At 36.2% G+C, this 17686-nt stretch overlaps 1 protein-coding gene across 1 annotated transcript in view; it reads left to right on the forward strand.

The window, feature by feature from the left end:
• The first annotated feature begins 2691 nt into the window (after positions 1-2691).
• The window catches only part of LOC306965955 (plasma membrane calcium-transporting ATPase 1-like), a 59826-nt gene continuing 44831 nt past the window's right edge, over positions 2692-17686 (forward strand). Inside the window, exons 1-3 of the mRNA XM_079560568.1 lie at positions 2692-2779; positions 6740-7022; positions 17456-17653. Coding sequence (XP_079416694.1) covers positions 6812-7022; positions 17456-17653 — 409 coding nt within the window. The 5' untranslated portion in view covers positions 2692-2779; positions 6740-6811. The remainder of the gene's footprint in view (positions 2780-6739; positions 7023-17455; positions 17654-17686) is intronic.

Genomic DNA, 17686 nt, shown 5'->3' on the forward strand with positions numbered 1-17686 from the left:
AAGATAATCAGTTTGATTAGAATAATAATTAAATATATATATAGTTTTAAAGCCCGAAAAAGCAGAAAAAGTGACAAAAATCCAGCAAAAAAGACAAAAATCCAGCAAAAATATTACAAAAATCCAGCAAAAAAAGTGACAAAAATCCAGCAAAAAAATGACAAAAATCCATCAAAAAAATGACAAAAATCCAACAAAAAAATGTCAAAAATCCAGCAAAAAAATGACAAAAATCCAGCAAAAAAATGACAAAAATCCAGCAAAAAAGACAAAAATCCAACAAAAAAAGACAAAAATCCAACAAAAAAATGACAAAAATCCAGCAAAAAAAGACAAAAATCCAACAAAAAAAGACAAAAATCCAGCAGAAAAAAGACAAAAATCCAGCAAAAATGACAAAAATCCAGCAAAAAAAAGACAAAAATCCAGCAAAAAAAAGACAAAAATCCAGCAAAAAAGTGACAAAAATCCAAAAATTAAAAATTAGAAAAAAAAAAAAATTGAAAAAAATTGAAAAAAAAATTTGAAAAAAAATTTGAAAAAAATCAATAAATTAAAATGATAATCGATTTTTTGCGATTATGCTAATTTTGTAAACATTTACTGTTGTAATCGAAATCGGAATCGAATTTCGATTAATTGCACATCCCTACTTTGTGCTGCAATACCAAGTATCGTTACTTTATCATCGCAGTACTTTCAATACTTTTATCACAAACTCCTTTGTTTTCCAGTAACTGTTACACAGCACTTTGTTACGTTTTGTGTTCATGCACTTTTCGATCTCAACACGTCAGTAAACGTCTTCTGAACTTTGGACCTGAGACTAGGGCTGCAACTGATTATTTTGGTAATCGATTAATCGACCGATTATTTTTACGATTAATCGCTTGGCTGTGAACGGTGCCTGGAAATTGTATTTTTTATCACATAAGCTAAAGTGGCGCCGCTTGAGGACGTGTGGATGGAGTAAACTTAAAGTAAACGTTTGTGGGAGGCTCTTTGTGCTAATTTTGCTTTGATTGGATGTAGGGCTGCTCGATTATTGAAAAAATAATAATCACGATTATTTTTGTCATAATTGAAATCACGATTATTCAAACGATTATTTGTTGCCTTTAAAAAAATCCATCAAAAAAGTGACAAAAATCCATCAAAAAAGTGACAAAAATCCATCAAAAAAGTGACAAAAATCCATCAAAAAAGTGACAAAAATCCAGCAGAAAAAAGACGAAAATCCATAAAAAAAAACATTAAAAAAACAAATTGAAATTTATTCATTTATTTTTTAAATCAAACATTTGAAAAAAAAAATTATAATCGATTTTTTGCGATTATGCTAATTTTGTAATCGTTTACTGTTGTAATCGAAATCGTAATCGAATTTGGATTAATTGCACAGCCCTAATTGGACGAGACAAAGACAGATATTTATGAAATTTACAATGTACAAAACACTGCAGACGCTAACTTTAAAAACAAAGTAGGTTTTCATCCAAAATACATAATTGTCAAGTCTTTTTTGCTCAATTTTAGTCTGTGTTTACTAGAAAGCGATTAATCCATTACTGGAATAGTTGACAACTATTTTAGTAATCGATTAGTTGTCGATTAATCGATCAGTTGTTTCAGCCCTACCTGTTACTTTTTTTTACAAATTTTAAGGAGGAAGAAGAAGATGTTTATTTATAAAAAAATACAAAAATCCATTAAAAAAATACAAAAATCCATTAAAAAAAGACAAAAATCAAGCAAAAAAGTGACAAAAATCAAGCAAAAAAATGACAAAAATCCATCAAAAAAAAGACAAAAATCCATAAAAAAAAGACAAAAATCCATAAAAAAAAAGTCAAAAATCCATAAAAAAAATGACAAAAATCCATAAAAAAAGTGACAAAAATCCATCAAAAAAATTACAAAAATCCAGCAAAAAAAAGACAAAAATCCATTAAAAAAAAGACAAAAATCCAGCAAAAAAAAGACAAAAATCCATTAAAAAAAGACAAAAATCCAGCAAAAAAATGACAAAAATCCATTAAAAAAAGTGACAAAAATCCAGCAAAAAAAGACAAAAATCCATAAAAAAAAGGCAAAAATCCATAAAAAAAAAGACAAAAATCCATTAAAAAAAGACAAAAATCCAGCAAATTATAAAGTGCCTTTCACAGAGAAGAAAACTTTGCTCGGGAAAACATCATTACTTTTCAGGGAAAAAATAAGAACTCATTTCTTAAAGTAAGACATTTTTTACTTGCTTAGAACCCACTTTTTGCAGTGCGGCTTCTTGTTCTGTTTACGCAACTAACAGATGTGACTCAGCCTGACGTAAAAAAAGTAATCTCCAACCTAATAACCTAATAACCGCGTGTGTTGTTCCCGGCAGGTCTCGCGAGCTTTGACGGGGGGGGCGGGGGGGGCGCACACACCGGAGCAGCGGGAGGAGCCGTCCCTCCCCGGGCTGCGCGCTCCACCACAGATTGTCTAATTAGATTAAGGCAGGCTTTCCTCAGATAATCATCGAGGCGGCTCCTGTTGGTTCCTCCGATGGCCGACTCCTCGCTCCCTGAAGGTCACGCTGAGTGAGACGGCCGCCGCTGCTGCTCCTCCTGGGGGGTCGGAAGTTGGATCGGATCCGGGTGGGTTTTCGGGGGAAGCAGCGCACGGACTCGCCGCTCCCGGTTGTTATGGGCTTGTTTGTGCGGAGCTCAGCCCGACGCCGCTCGCTGTATTCGGACGGTCGCTAATACCTGCTGCTAACGGAGCCATGGGGGACGTTTGTGTGAGTGCCCCCTCCTCTTAAAGCACTTCTCTGTAACGGTCTTTCGTGTGCGCGGCTTTCTTCTGTTTCTCCTGGTGTGTTTTTTATATGTTAACACGGCTCTGAAGTCACAGGACGTACGTGATGAGCAACAAGTCGTTCAAAGCGGCGACGTGTGGCTCATGTGTGTGTGTTATGTTCATTATTATCTGCAATGATGAAAACATAATGCTGAATATCCTGGAGCTGTTGATCCTGGAGCTGCTGATCCTGGAGCTGCTGATCCTGGAGCTTTTACAGAGCGACGCTGTGCCCGTGACTCCTCTCCGGCTCGTCCCGTTCCTCGCACCGGCTGCTGCTCTCTTCAGATTAGGCCTGTGACTGATTGACATAGATTATGGCTGAAGGCGCACAGGTCACAGCCTTTCAGGGCAAAACGACCCGGGGGCGTCCGGGCTGCTTTTATTACGACTCTGCTGCTGACGTTCTGTGACTGCGCTTTGGAGAGAAACCCGGGGCTATTCCCGTCCTCTCCGGAGCATTATCACCACTACCTTAATTAGAAGTTAATAGCTTTACACGGGTCTGTGGTGGACGGCGATACGCGGCACTGACCGGACTGTTGTTGTTTTGAAATTAGGGCGGAAAAATCGAAATTCGATTACGATTTCGATTACAACAGTAAACGATTACAAAATTAGCATAATCGCAAAAAATTGATTATAATTTTTTTTTTAAATTTTTTTTCTTCGAATTTTTAATTTTGGGATTTTTGTCTTTTTTTCTGCTGGATTTTTGTCTTTTTTTTGCTGGATTTTTGTCTTTTTTGATGGATTTTTGTCTTTTTTTGATGGATTTTTGTCTTTTTTGATGGATTTTTGTCTTTTTTTTAATGGATTTTTGTCTTTTTTTGATTGATTTTTGTCTTTTTTTTGTTGGATTTTTGTCTTTTTTTTGCTGGATTTTTGTCTTTTTTTGATGGATTTTTGTCTTTTTTTCTGCTGGATTTTTGTCTTTTTTTGATGGATTTTTGTCTTTTTTTTAATGGATTTTTGTCACTTTTTTTTATGGATTTTTGTCACTTTTTTGATGGATTTTTGTCACTTTTTTGATGGATTTTTGTCACTTTTTTGATGGATTTTTGTCACTTTTTTGATGGATTTTTTTAAAGGCAACAAATAATCGTTTGAATAATCGTGATTTCAATTATGACAAAAATAATCGTGATTATTATTTTTTCAATAATCGAGCAGCCCTAACTGAAATAGTTGTCAACTATTCCAGTAATGGATTAATCGTTTTCTAGCAAACACAGACTAAAATAGAGCAAAAAAGACATGACAATTCTGTATTTTGGATGAAAACCTACTTTGTTTTTAAAGTTTGGGTCTGCAGTGTTTTGTACTTTGTAAATTTCCTAAATATCTGTCTTTGTCTCGTCCAATCAGAGGCAGAATTAGCACAAAGAGCCTCCTACAAACGTTTACTTTAAGTTTACTCCATCAACATGTCCTCAAGCGGCGCCACTTTAGCTTCATGTGATAACAAAATGGAAAAAATACCATTTCCAGGCACCTTTCACAGCCAAGCGATTAATCGATTACCAAAATAATCGTTAGTTGCGGCCCTATTTGAAACGTTAGAGAAAATGAATAATACATGTTTTATGTGTGTTACTACGAATGTATTATTATTAATATCTAAAAATTACTCTGAAACTAAAGCATGTTCTTATTAGGGCTGAGCGTTATGGACCAAAAGTCACATCCCGATATATTTAGGTTCAGTATCGATATATATCCCGATATTTTTTTCTGCAAAGTGAGAGCTGTGAAAGGAAATGTAAAGTCAAAGCCAAATCCGAGTAGTTTTATTTAAAGCAGCACTAAGTAACGTGTTTACCTTAATAAATCCTCCCCGTCGTCCCTGTGGGGGTGATACAAGTGTTTATGGGATGGTTGGAGGGTCTTTCATCGCCCCCTGGTGTCTCTGGACAGAAAACCATGTTTGCAACTTGACTGCCACCGCTGCGGAGTCACCAACACACACTAATGGAATCACGAAGAAGAAGCTAACATGCTAACGGGCAAAGCTAACTGCGGCTAACGTCACTTTAAACAGCCAAGTTTGAGTGAAAAAAAATATTTCCATTGTATAATTGGATGCACAGTAACCCTCTCTCCCTTCACCTTTCCTGTCAGCGTAGGATTTACTCTCCAAGACAATTAATAAATTAAAAAACGTAACTTGCTACGACACCTGCAGTTGCGCTCATGGCCTCTAGGGGGAAGAGTTACTCAGTGCTGCTTTAAAAACTCACAATAAAATATAAACATAAACGCTGTATAACAAATCTCCATGAGGCGCACATTTAAAGCCACACCGTGTAGAATTGAACCCAATGAATAACATTTAAATACAAGCATTTATTTTATGACAGATATTTTAATCATTGAAAAAAGTCTCATAAATTTACAAACAAACATTAATGAGGCTCAGCCCGGCTCAGATATGACTGTAAACTTTACTGGGAGGGGGTGCGTCTCCGGCTCGTCTCCAGCTCGTCGATTATTGAAACAGTCAACAACTCTTTTAGTAATCGATGAATCGTTTTCTGGTTCACACAGACTCAAATGGAGCAAAAATGACATAAAAAATGTAGTATTTTTGATGAAAACCTACTTTGATTTTATATTCAGGGTCTCTAGTGTTTGGTACATAAATTTCATTAATAGAGCCTCAAAAACCTTTCCCTTTAGTTTCCTCCATCAGCACATCCTCAAGCAGCGCCACTTAAGCTATAATGTGATAAAGAAATTGAAAAAATAAAATGTTCCTAAACCATTCACAGCCGAGCGATTAATCGATTAATCGTAAACATAATCGATAGATTAATCGATTACAAAATAATCGTTAGTTGCAGCTCTAATGGAGATGTGACGAAAGGCAGTATTTGAGATTTAAACAGGTTAGTTTCTCATCCAAATCTTTTTTATTACACACGGCATTAACAGCATTTTCTGTGTCGAGCTGCTCATTAGAAGCACGTTTGGTTTTGTCGGCAACAGTTTAGTTCAAAATGTTAGGCAGTGTGCCTTTAAATTAAAAAAAATCTCAATCTTTTTCTGACGGCAGCATTTATAAAGGGCTCAGTTTAAGATAAACTTTTTTAAACCTCAGCTTGAGATTATTTGTTTCTTTATGTTTATTTAAAAGCTTCTCTGAACTGTCTCAACAGTTACACAGAGAAAGACTCACCTCAGTAAACACGTTGTTCTTTTACTTTGATAACAGTTGTGCCGTTGTGAGGTGGACTTTAGAAGACAGACAAGTGTTGCCTTGGCACATTCACGTATTTCTGAGTCATCTGTACAAACTCTGATGGCGGCCATTTTAGGGATAGGTTTGCCTGAGTCCTCCTAGGAACGCCCCCACCTCCTGGAGACGCCTCCGAGCTTTGGTCACCAGCCGAGTAACCAACCACTGCTCCTCAGCAGAACCCCCTCCCCACTGATGCCACAGACAGCGTGTGGAGGGGGCGTGTCTAAAGGCTCAGAGGTTCTTAAAGAGACAGAGGCCTATTTCAAGACATTCACTACAGCCATTTTGAGAGAGACATTTTATACAAGGCAGTTATTCTAATTTACTGCATTTACAGACCAGCAGAAGGTTTGTCATCATTGTAGTGGGATATAGACTGGTGCTATGGGACTGACAAAAGCAGAACACCCCCTCTTTAAAGCAGAACACCCCCTCTTTAAAGCAGAACACCCCCTCTTTAAAGCAGAACACCCCCTCTTTAAAGCAGAACACCCCCTCTTTAAAGCAGAACACCTCCTCTTTAAAGCAGAACACCCCCTCTTTAAAACCCCCTCTTTAATATCGATATATTGCCCAGCCCTGGTTCTAAAGTGTTTGTTGAAAGAATGTGCAGAGTGTGTTGGTTTTGTGCTCACCTCTCATCCCTCTTCTCTGTTTCAGTCACAGATTCTCTGCAGAGCAGCTTCATCGAGCAGCCACTGAGTCGACGACTGGAAAAGGCCAGAGGTAAAAATGGCGAACTCGTTCCGCGGGACCAAAGGCAGCAGGCGAGGAAAAGGCTCCTATGAGGCCCCGCAGGCCCCGGCGGAGCCCGGCTCCTGCAGCGCCACCGAGCTGAGCTCCCTCATGGAGCTCCGGGGCCTCGACGGCAAAGAGAAGATCCAGGAGCTGTACGGGGACGTGAACGGGCTGTGCTGCCGGCTGAGGACGTCGCCCACAGAAGGTGACCTCACGAGAACACACTAAAACACACTAAACCGCACTAAACCACACGAGACCACACGAGACCACACAAAAAACACACAAAAACCTCACTAAACCACACGAGACCACACGAGAACACACAAAAAACACACTAAAGCACACAAAAACACACAGAAACCGCACGAGACCACACGAGAACACACAAAAACACACAAAAACACACTAAACCGCACAAAAACACACAAAAACACACAAAAACACACAAAAAATAGACAAAAACACACAAAAAATAGACAAAAACACACAAAAACAGACAAAAAACGCACAAAAACACACAAAAACAGACAAAAAATAGACAAAAACACACAAAAAACACACAAAAAATAGACAAAAACACACAAAAACACACAAAAAATAGACAAAAACACACAAAAAACACACAAAAACAGACAAAAAACGCACAAAAACACACAAAAACACACAAAAAATAGACAAAAACACAAAAACACACAAAAAATAGACAAAAACACACAAAAACACACAAAAAATAGACAAAAACACACAAAAACACACAAAACCACACAAAACCACACAAAAACACACAAAACCACACAAAAACACACAAAAACACACAAAAACACACAAAAACACACAAAAAATAGACAAAAACACACAAAAACAGACAAAAAATAGACAAAAACACACAAAAACAGACAAAAACACACAAAAACACACAAAAAATAGACAAAAACACACAAAAACAGACAAAAAACACACAAAACCACACACAAACACACAAAAACACACAAAAAATAGACAAAACCACACAAAAACACACAAAAAACACACAAAAACACACAAAAAACACACAAAAAACACACAAAAACACACAAAAAACACACAAAAAATAGACAAAAACACACAAAAAATAGACAAAAACACACAAAAACACACAAAAAATAGACAAAAACACACAAAAACAGACAAAAAATAGACAAAAACACACAAAAACAGACAAAAACAGACAAAAACACACAAAACCACACACAAACACACAAAAACACACAAAAAATAGACAAAAACACACAAAAAATAGACAAAAACACACAAAAACACACAAAAAATAGACAAAAACACACAAAAACAGACAAAAAATAGACAAAAACACACAAAAACAGACAAAAAATAGACAAAAACACACAAAAACAGACAAAAACAGACAAAAACACACAAAACCACACACAAACAGACAAAACCACACAAAAAACACACAAAAACACACAAAAAACACACAAAAAATAGACAAAAACACACAAAAAACACACAAAAAATAGACAAAAACACACAAAAAACACACAAAAAATAGACAAAAACACACATAAACACACAAAAACAAAACACACAAAAACAAAAAATATAGACAAAAACGCACAAAAACACACAAAAACAGACAAAAAACGCACAAAAACACACAAAAACACACAAAAAATAGACAAAAACACAAAAACACACAAAAAATAGACAAAAACACACAAAAACACACAAAAACACACAAAAAATAGACAAAAACACACAAAAACAGACAAAAAATAGACAAAAACACACAAAAACAGACAAAAACACACAAAAAATAGACAAAAACACACAAAAACAGACAAAAAACACACAAAACCACACACAAACACACAAAAACACACAAAAAATAGACAAAACCACACAAAAACACACAAAAAACACACAAAAACACACAAAAAACACACAAAAAATAGACAAAAACACACAAAAAATAGACAAAAACACACAAAAACACACAAAAAATAGACAAAAACACACAAAAAATAGACAAAAACACACAAAAACAGACAAAAAACAGACAAAAACAGACAAAAAATAGACAAAAACACACAAAAACAGACAAAAACACACAAAACCACACACAAACACACAAAAACACACAAAAAACACACAAAAAATAGACAAAAACACACAAAAAATAGACAAAAACACACAAAAACACACAAAAAATAGACAAAAACACACAAAAACAGACAAAAACACACAAAAACACACAAAAAATAGACAAAAACACACAAAAACAGACAAAAAACACACAAAACCACACACAAACACACAAAAACACACAAAAAATAGACAAAACTACACAAAAACACACAAAAAACACACAAAAACACACAAAAAACACACAAAAAACAGACAAAAACAGACAAAAAATAGACAAAACCACACAAAAACACACAAAAAACACACAAAAACACACAAAAAACACACAAAAACACACAAAAAACACACAAAAAATAGACAAAAACACACAAAAAATAGACAAAAACACACAAAAACACACAAAAAATAGACAAAAACACACAAAAACAGACAAAAAACAGACAAAAACAGACAAAAAATAGACAAAAACACACAAAAACAGACAAAAACACACAAAACCACACACAAACACACAAAAACACACAAAAAATAGACAAAACCACACAAAACCACACAAAAAACACACAAAAACACACAAAAAACACAAAAAATAGACAAAAACACACAAAAAACACACAAAAAATAGACAAAAACACACAAAAAACACACAAAAAATAGACAAAAACACACATAAACACACAAAAACAAAACACACAAAAACAAAAAATATAGACAAAAACGCACAAAAACACACAAAAACAGACAAAAAACGCACAAAAACACACAAAAACACACAAAAAATAGACAAAAACACAAAAACACACAAAAAATAGACAAAAACACACAAAAAATAGACAAAAACACACAAAAACACACAAAACCACACAAAAACACACAAAAACACACAAAAACACACAAAAAATAGACAAAAACACACAAAAACAGACAAAAACACACAAAAACACACAAAAAATAGACAAAAACACACAAAAACAGACAAAAAACACACAAAACCACACACAAACACACAAAAACACACAAAAAATAGACAAAACTACACAAAAACACACAAAAAACACACAAAAACACACAAAAAACACACAAAAAATAGACAAAAACACACAAAAAATAGACAAAAACACACAAAAACACACAAAAAATAGACAAAAACACACAAAAACAGACAAAAAATAGACAAAAACACACAAAAACAGACAAAAAATAGACAAAAACACACAAAAACACACAAAAAACACACAAAAAATAGACAAAAACACACAAAAAATAGACAAAAACACACAAAAACACACAAAAAATAGACAAAAACACACAAAAACAGACAAAAAATAGACAAAAACACACAAAAACAGACAAAAAATAGACAAAAACACACAAAAACAGACAAAAACACACAAAACCACACACAAACACACAAAAACACACAAAAAATAGACAAAACCACACAAAACCACACAAAAAACACACAAAAACACACAAAAAACACACAAAAAATAGACAAAAACACACAAAAACACACAAAAAACACACAAAAAACACACAAAAAATAGACAAAAACACACATAAACACACAAAAACAAAACACACAAAAACAAAAAATATAGACAAAAACACACAAAAACACACAAAAAAAACACACAAAAACACACAAAAAAACACATAAAACCACACTAAACCACACAAAAAACAGACACAAACAGACAAAACCACGCAAAAACTTTTTATTTTATTTTTTTAAACTCCCTGCCTGCACTGCCGCCCCCGGGGGGAGTTAAACAAATGAGCCGCTCCTCCAGCCCCCCACGTGCTGACGGGAGCGCCTGCATCGTTTCTTCTAACGTGCCACTTGACGAGGGTAACGTTTCCTTGTGGAGAGGACACAGCTCTATATATAGTCGGGTTCTTTGAGTCAGACGCTGCTGGTGATGGGTCGTCTGTGTGAGGGTGTGGTGTGATCTCTCCAGGCCTCGGTCTGAACCAAAGTCACCTGTGACCAGAGGCTTCCGTGAGTCACTGACCGCGGTGACCTGCTGGAAACACACTACGTTTGTTGTTTCGTACAATCCTCGGTTCTGTTTGTTCGCCCTTGAATGTCATTATGATTCAGGGATTCCAGATTGTGGCCGTCCTGAAGGCACTGGGGCAACTCTGGCTCTTTAGTGGAAGTTTGGGGGTTTGATTCTAGCTACAAATGGATGAGAACATTGTCAAGCTTTTCATAGACTAGTGTTTCCACAGAAGAGAGATTGTCTGCAGTCTGTATTTCATCACCACAAGTGAACCTGGGGAAGATTACAGATTAAACCGACCGAAACAAAGGCACAGCCATTCAATCATACCATCTTAGATTCAGATTCAGACAGCTTTATTTATCCCACATGGGGCAATTCCTTCAGAGCGGAAAATACATAGAATATAAAAACAGCCACACAAACAAGCAAGTGGAGCTCGCTCATAGATCACAATCTGTAGGCAAGACGACCTCTTTAAAGAGAGTTCAGGAGTCGTAAAGCCTCAGAGATAAAACATTTCATATAGAAGTTCCTCTTACCGCATGATAAGGCATAACCACGTCCATTGCGTACATTGGTGTATGAGTGAGAGAGTGAATGGGTGACTGGTTCCTTACTGTAAAGCGCTTTGGGCCTGATAAATGTAGAAAAGCACTAAATAAGTGTCCATTTACCATTAAAGGGACTATACAGAGTTTAAAAATGTTAAAATAAAGTATTTTCCTCCCCCTACATGTTCCTCCATGTCCTCATGTGTAGAATGAGCTCAGACCTGTTCACCACAACTGCCTCTAAAATCCTGCACTGTCACTCAGAAAGGTGTTAATTTGGTAAACTTTCTGGTTTCTTTTTAAAAGACACTAGGTTGAAACAAACAAAAGCTGTTCAATTACCTTACGCGTTTCGACGGACAAGGGAACTACTTCCGTCTTCGTCAGAGGCGTCTCCCGACGTGCCTGATGCGTCTCTTATTGGGATGTTGTTATTCCCAGCTTTTGTTTGTTTCAACCTAGTGTCTTTTAAAAAGAAACCAAAAAGTTTATCACTCAAGAAGACACAATGAATGTAATAAAAAAAAAAAAAGGTGTTACTTTGGGTCTGAAGTGCAGTCATGCACGAGCTTAATATAGAAGCTGCAGTTACACGTATGACCTGAGGTGGCAGTAGTGAGTATAAAATGACCAACTTGTCTCTAGCCCCTTTAAGTCAGAGAACGAGCCGACTTGAATCGTTCAGTGAGACGCATTTGCTGCTGATTGGATAAAGACCACCGCAAATCCATTCAATGTTTACTGTTTTAAAAAAGGTTATGTGTGTTTGCAGCAGCACCTCCTGTTTTTAATCATTCTTAATTAGTATCTTTTTTGGTTTGGTTCCGATCGGTGAAGGGGGGAGTGATTCAAGATGGATTCTCGTGTGTTTGTAAACTCACAAATGCAGCAAGAGGAACTGAATGTAGCCGACTTGTGGATAATTCTAGTTTATTGATATCATGAATCATTCCATATTCAGTGTTTATCTGCTAAGCACAAAGTCAGATTTATGAAACACCTGTGCACAGTGAGCTTCGAGCGATGGCGTTATAAAGTTCACCTGTTTCCTCGTCTTATTCCACTCAACACATCACATGTTCGTGTTTTTGCTCGGAAATGAAGATGTAAAAGTAACCGTAGGGCTGCTTGATTATTGAAAAAATAATAATCACTATTATTTTTGTCATAATTGAAATCACGATTATTCAAACGATTATTTGTTGCCTTTAAAAAATCCATCAAAAAAGTGACAAAAATCCATCAAAACAAAGACAAAAATCCATAAAAAAAAAAAGACAAAAATCCATCAAAAAAGTGACAAAAATCCAGCAAAAAAAAGACAAAAATCCATCAAAAAAAGACAAAAATCCATCAAAAAAAATGACAAAAATCCAGCAAAAAAAAGACAAAAATCCAGCAAAAAAGTGACAAAAATCCATCAAAAAAAAGACAAAAATCCAGCAAAAAAGTGACAAAAATCCAGCAAAAAAAAGACAAAAATCCATCAAAAAAATGACAAAAATCCATTAAAAAAAAAGACAAAAATCCAGCAAAAAAGTGACAAAAATCCATCAAAAAAGTGACAAAAATCCAGCAAAAAAAAGACAAAAATCCATCAAAAAAAGACAAAAATCCATCAAAAAAAGACAAAAATCCAGCAAAAAAAAGACAAAAATACAGCAGAAAAAAGACAAAAATCCAGCAAAAAAGTGACAAAAATCCAGCAAAAAAAAGACAAAAATCCATCAAAAAAATGACAAAAATCCATTAAAAAAAAAGACAAAAATCCAGCAAAAAAGTGACAAAAATCCATCAAAAAAGTGACAAAAATCCAGCAAAAAAAAGACAAAAATCCATCAAAAAAGTGACAAAAATCCATCAAAAAAGTGACAAAAATCCATCAAAAAAGTGACAAAAATCCATCAAAAAAAGACTAAAATCCAGCAAAAAAAAGACAAAAATCCAACAAAAAAAATGACAATAATCCATTAAAAAAAAGACTAAAATCCAGCAGAAAAAAGACGAAAATCCATCAAAAAAGTGACAAAAATCCAAAAATTAAAAATTAGAAAAAAAAAAGAAAAAAAAAAAAAAAAATGTGATTATGCTAATTTTGTAATCGTTTACTGTTGTAATCGAAATCGAAATCGAATTTCGATTAATTGCACAGCCCTAGGTAACCGTGTCTGAAAGAGCTTCTGAAAGCCCTGTGACCTGACGTCTGGCCTGAGCGGCCGCTGCCCCGGGTCTCTGACATTTGCTCCTCATCACTAATTCACGTGTCTGTCCATCTTGGTGACGCGCTCAGTAAACACCTTCTTCAGTTTATCGCCCCCCGCGGTCACGGAGCAGCAGAATGTCAGCTTGAAAACAGCAGAAAAATCCATCACAGCGAGGTGGCGCCGCCGCATGTGGCCGCCTCGAAGCAGAGCCGTCCTCCCCAGCCTCATCTCACTGTCAGGAAGCTAGAGTTCAGTTTCTGCTATGATGGGGATTACAGAAAGTCTTTATACTCACAGCTTTGTTTCACAGTAATACTTTTGTCACAATACTGGGCATAAAATGACTGTTATCACAATATCAATATACATGAAATGGCTTTGTTTCACAGGACTAAGTCAGTCAGCTGGTAGAACCTTATGGAGAACATGGCTGGTTTGATGCGGCAAAGGACTTTAGTCACACCTTTCACAGACAAGGTCACAGAGACAAAGACCTTTGAAAACAGACAATGAAATTTATATCGAACCAATCACACAAGCACAAGACAGGAAGACTGAACTAACAAGAATGTACAAATCTGACAGACGCTAATGACTCCTTAAAGTGTGTATGACACGTTAGTATTAGTGATGTTTATAGTTTCACTTCCTTATTGGACGCCGACAGGAAGTGACATAGCTGGAGGCAAACATGTTTGTTGCTGTGCCGACCATGTTATGTCAGTAGTTAGTGATGATGTCATGGCTCCACTTCCAGAGGACTGGGCTGATGTGTGAGCGTCTGGAGACGAGCTGCTGCGTTTTGTACCAGTTGAAGCCGATTGAGGAGTGATTGGTTCAGTCCAGTGTAGAGGGCGTTACAGTCGTCTATCCTCGAGCTGATGAAGGCGTGGACGGCCTTTTCCAGGTCAGCTCGGGACAAGAAAGACTTGATCTTACACATTAGCCTTAGCTGGTAAAAGCTCGCTTTCACAACTGCACCTATCTGCTTGTCAAAAATCATATTGCTGTCAAAAATAACACCCAGGTTGCGGATGGCGGGAGCAAACTGAGGTGTAGGAGGACCAAAACTGGGGGAACTGTGAGGTGAGTCCGGGGTGAACAGGATGTACTCAGTCTTTCCTTCATTCAGGTGAAGGAAATTGTGGGAGAGTGACAAAAATCCAGCAAAAGTGACAAAAATCCAGCAAAAATGACAAAAATCCAGCAAAAGTGACAAAAATCCAGCAAAAAAATGACAAAAATCCAGCAAAAAAGTGACAAAAATCCAGCAAAAAAAAGACAAAAATCCATTAAAAAAAGACAAAAATCCAGCAAAAAAAGACAAAAATCCAGCAAAAAAGTGACAAAAATCCATTAAAAAAAGACAAAAATCCATTAAAAAAAGACAAAAATCCATTAAAAAAAGACAAAAATCCATCAAAAAAGTGACAAAAATCCAGCAAAAAAGTGACAAAAATCCATCAAAAAAGTGACAAAAATCCAGCAAAAAAGTGACAAAAATCCAGCAAAAAAGTGACAAAAATCCAGCAAAAAAGTGACAAAAATCCTGCAAAAAAGTGACAAAAATCCATCAAAAAAAAGACAAAAATCCAGCAGAAAAAAGACAAAAATCCAGCAAAAAAGTGACAAAAATCCATCAAAAAAATGACAAAAATCCATCAAAAAAGTGACAAAAATCCATCAAAAAAGTGACAAAAATTCATCAAAAAAGTGACAAAAATCCAGCAAAAAAGTGACAAAAATCCATCAAAAAAGTGACAAAAATCCAGCAAAAAAGTGACAAAAATCCATCAAAAAAAGACAAAAATCCATCAAAAAAAGACAAAAATCCATCAAAAAAGTGACAAAAATCCATCAAAAAAGTGACAAAAATCCAGCAAAAAAGTGACAAAAATCCAGCAAAAAAGTGACAAAAATCCTGCAAAAAAGTGACAAAAATCCATCAAAAAAAAGACAAAAATCCATCAAAAAAGTGACAAAAATCCAGCAGAAAAAAGACAAAAATCCAGCAAAAAAGTGACAAAAATCCATCAAAAAAAATGACAAAAATCCATCAAAAAAGTGACAAAAATCCATCAAAAAAGTGACAAAAATTCATCAAAAAAGTGACAAAAATCCAGCAAAAAAGTGACAAAAATCCATCAAAAAGTGACAAAAATCCAGCAAAAAAGTGACAAAAATCCATCAAAAAAAGACAAAAATCCATCAAAAAAAGACAAAAATCCATCAAAAAAGTGACAAAAATCCAGCAAAAAAAGACAAAAATCCAGCAAAAAAATGACAAAAATCCAGCAAAAAAAGACAAAAATCCATCAAAAAAAATGACAAAAATCCAGCAAAAAAAGACAAAAATCCAGCAAAAAAGTGACAAAAATCCATCAAAAAAAGACAAAAATCCATCAAAAAAAAGACAAAAATCCAGCAAAAAATTGACAAAAATCCAGCAAAAAAAAGACAAAAATCCAGCAAAAAAGTGACAAAAATCCAGCAAAAAAATGACAAAAATCCATCAAAAAAGTGACAAAAATTCATCAAAAAAGTGACAAAAATCCAGCAAAAAAGTGACAAAAATCCATCAAAAAAAGACAAAAATCCATCAAAAAAAGACAAAAATCCAGCAAAAAAGTGACAAAAATCCAGCAAAAAAGTGACAAAAATCCAGCAAAAAAGTGACAAAAATCCAGCAAAAAAAAGACAAAAATCCATCAAAAAAAGACAAAAATCCAGCAAAAAAGTGACAAAAATCCAGCAAAAAAAGACAAAAATCCAGCAAAAAAATAACACCCAGGTTACGGATGGCGGGGGCAAACTGAGGTGTAGGAGGACCAAAACTGGGGGAACTGTGAGGTGAGTCCGGGGTGAACAGGATGTACTCAGTCTTTCCTTCATTCAGGTGAAGGAAATTCTGGGAGAGCCATTGTTTTGATGGTGTGAAGGCAGTTGTAGAGAGGGTCCAATGCAGCGCTGTTGCTCAGAGTCACAGGGAGGTAGATCTGGAGGTCGTCTGCATAGAAATGAAAGTGGACGTTGTGATTAGAGATAAGTTGACCAAGTGGCAGCATGTACAGTGAAAACAGAATAGGGCCAAGAATGGATCCTTGAGGCACACCGGATGACAGAGGAGCAGCTGAGGAGGAACAGTCAACTTAACACTTCAATAAATATCAGATGGCATTTGGTTTGTAAACTTTGGACAAGCGACTGTTTTCTTTTACACATATGAAGATAAACATATTACTCATCATAGTTACGTATTGAATCGAGATACGTATCGGATCGGCCCCTGAGTATCGTGATACGTATCGGATTGTGCCAAAAGTGGATAGTTTAGCTCCCAATTTGGATTTTTACTCACCAGAAGGCGTGAGGTTTTGTGCTCGGCTTCATCAGACACTGACGTGTTTGCTTGTGCTACAGTTTATTATTCTCACTTGGTGTAAAACAGTTTGTGGCCGTTCACTGGCTGTTCTTTCAGCAGAAGGTTCAGATCATGTCGCTTTCTGCTGTGTTTATCTCTGGAACTGTCCACAGTTTGGACCCAGAGGCAGCAGATTATTGTTACTGTGTGATGTCACACTTAGCAAACACGGGAAAAGAGTCAAACTGAACTTTACATCTATGTCACGTCCCGTCAGCAGCTTAAAAACCCCCCTCATCCCGGACCCGTGTCTTTGTGCGAGTGCTCGTGAATCCAGCTCTGACGCCGCTTCGTTTGTGCCGCAGGTCTGGATGGAAAAGCCGACGACGTTGACAGGAGGAAACAGGAGTACGGGTCGAACACGATCCCTCCGAAAAAGCCCAAAACCTTCCTGGAGCTGGTGTTCGAGGCTCTGCAGGACGTCACGCTCATCATCCTGGAGGTGGCGGCCGTCATATCTTTAGGCCTTTCCTTTTATCACCCGGCGGGAGCCGATCGACCAAGTAAGTTCATGCACTCATAGAAACTAACATAAG

The sequence above is a fragment of the Gobius niger genome, assembly GCF_951799975.1.
Source record: "Gobius niger genome assembly, chromosome: 7".
NCBI classification, from domain to species: Eukaryota; Metazoa; Chordata; class Actinopteri; order Gobiiformes; family Gobiidae; genus Gobius; species Gobius niger.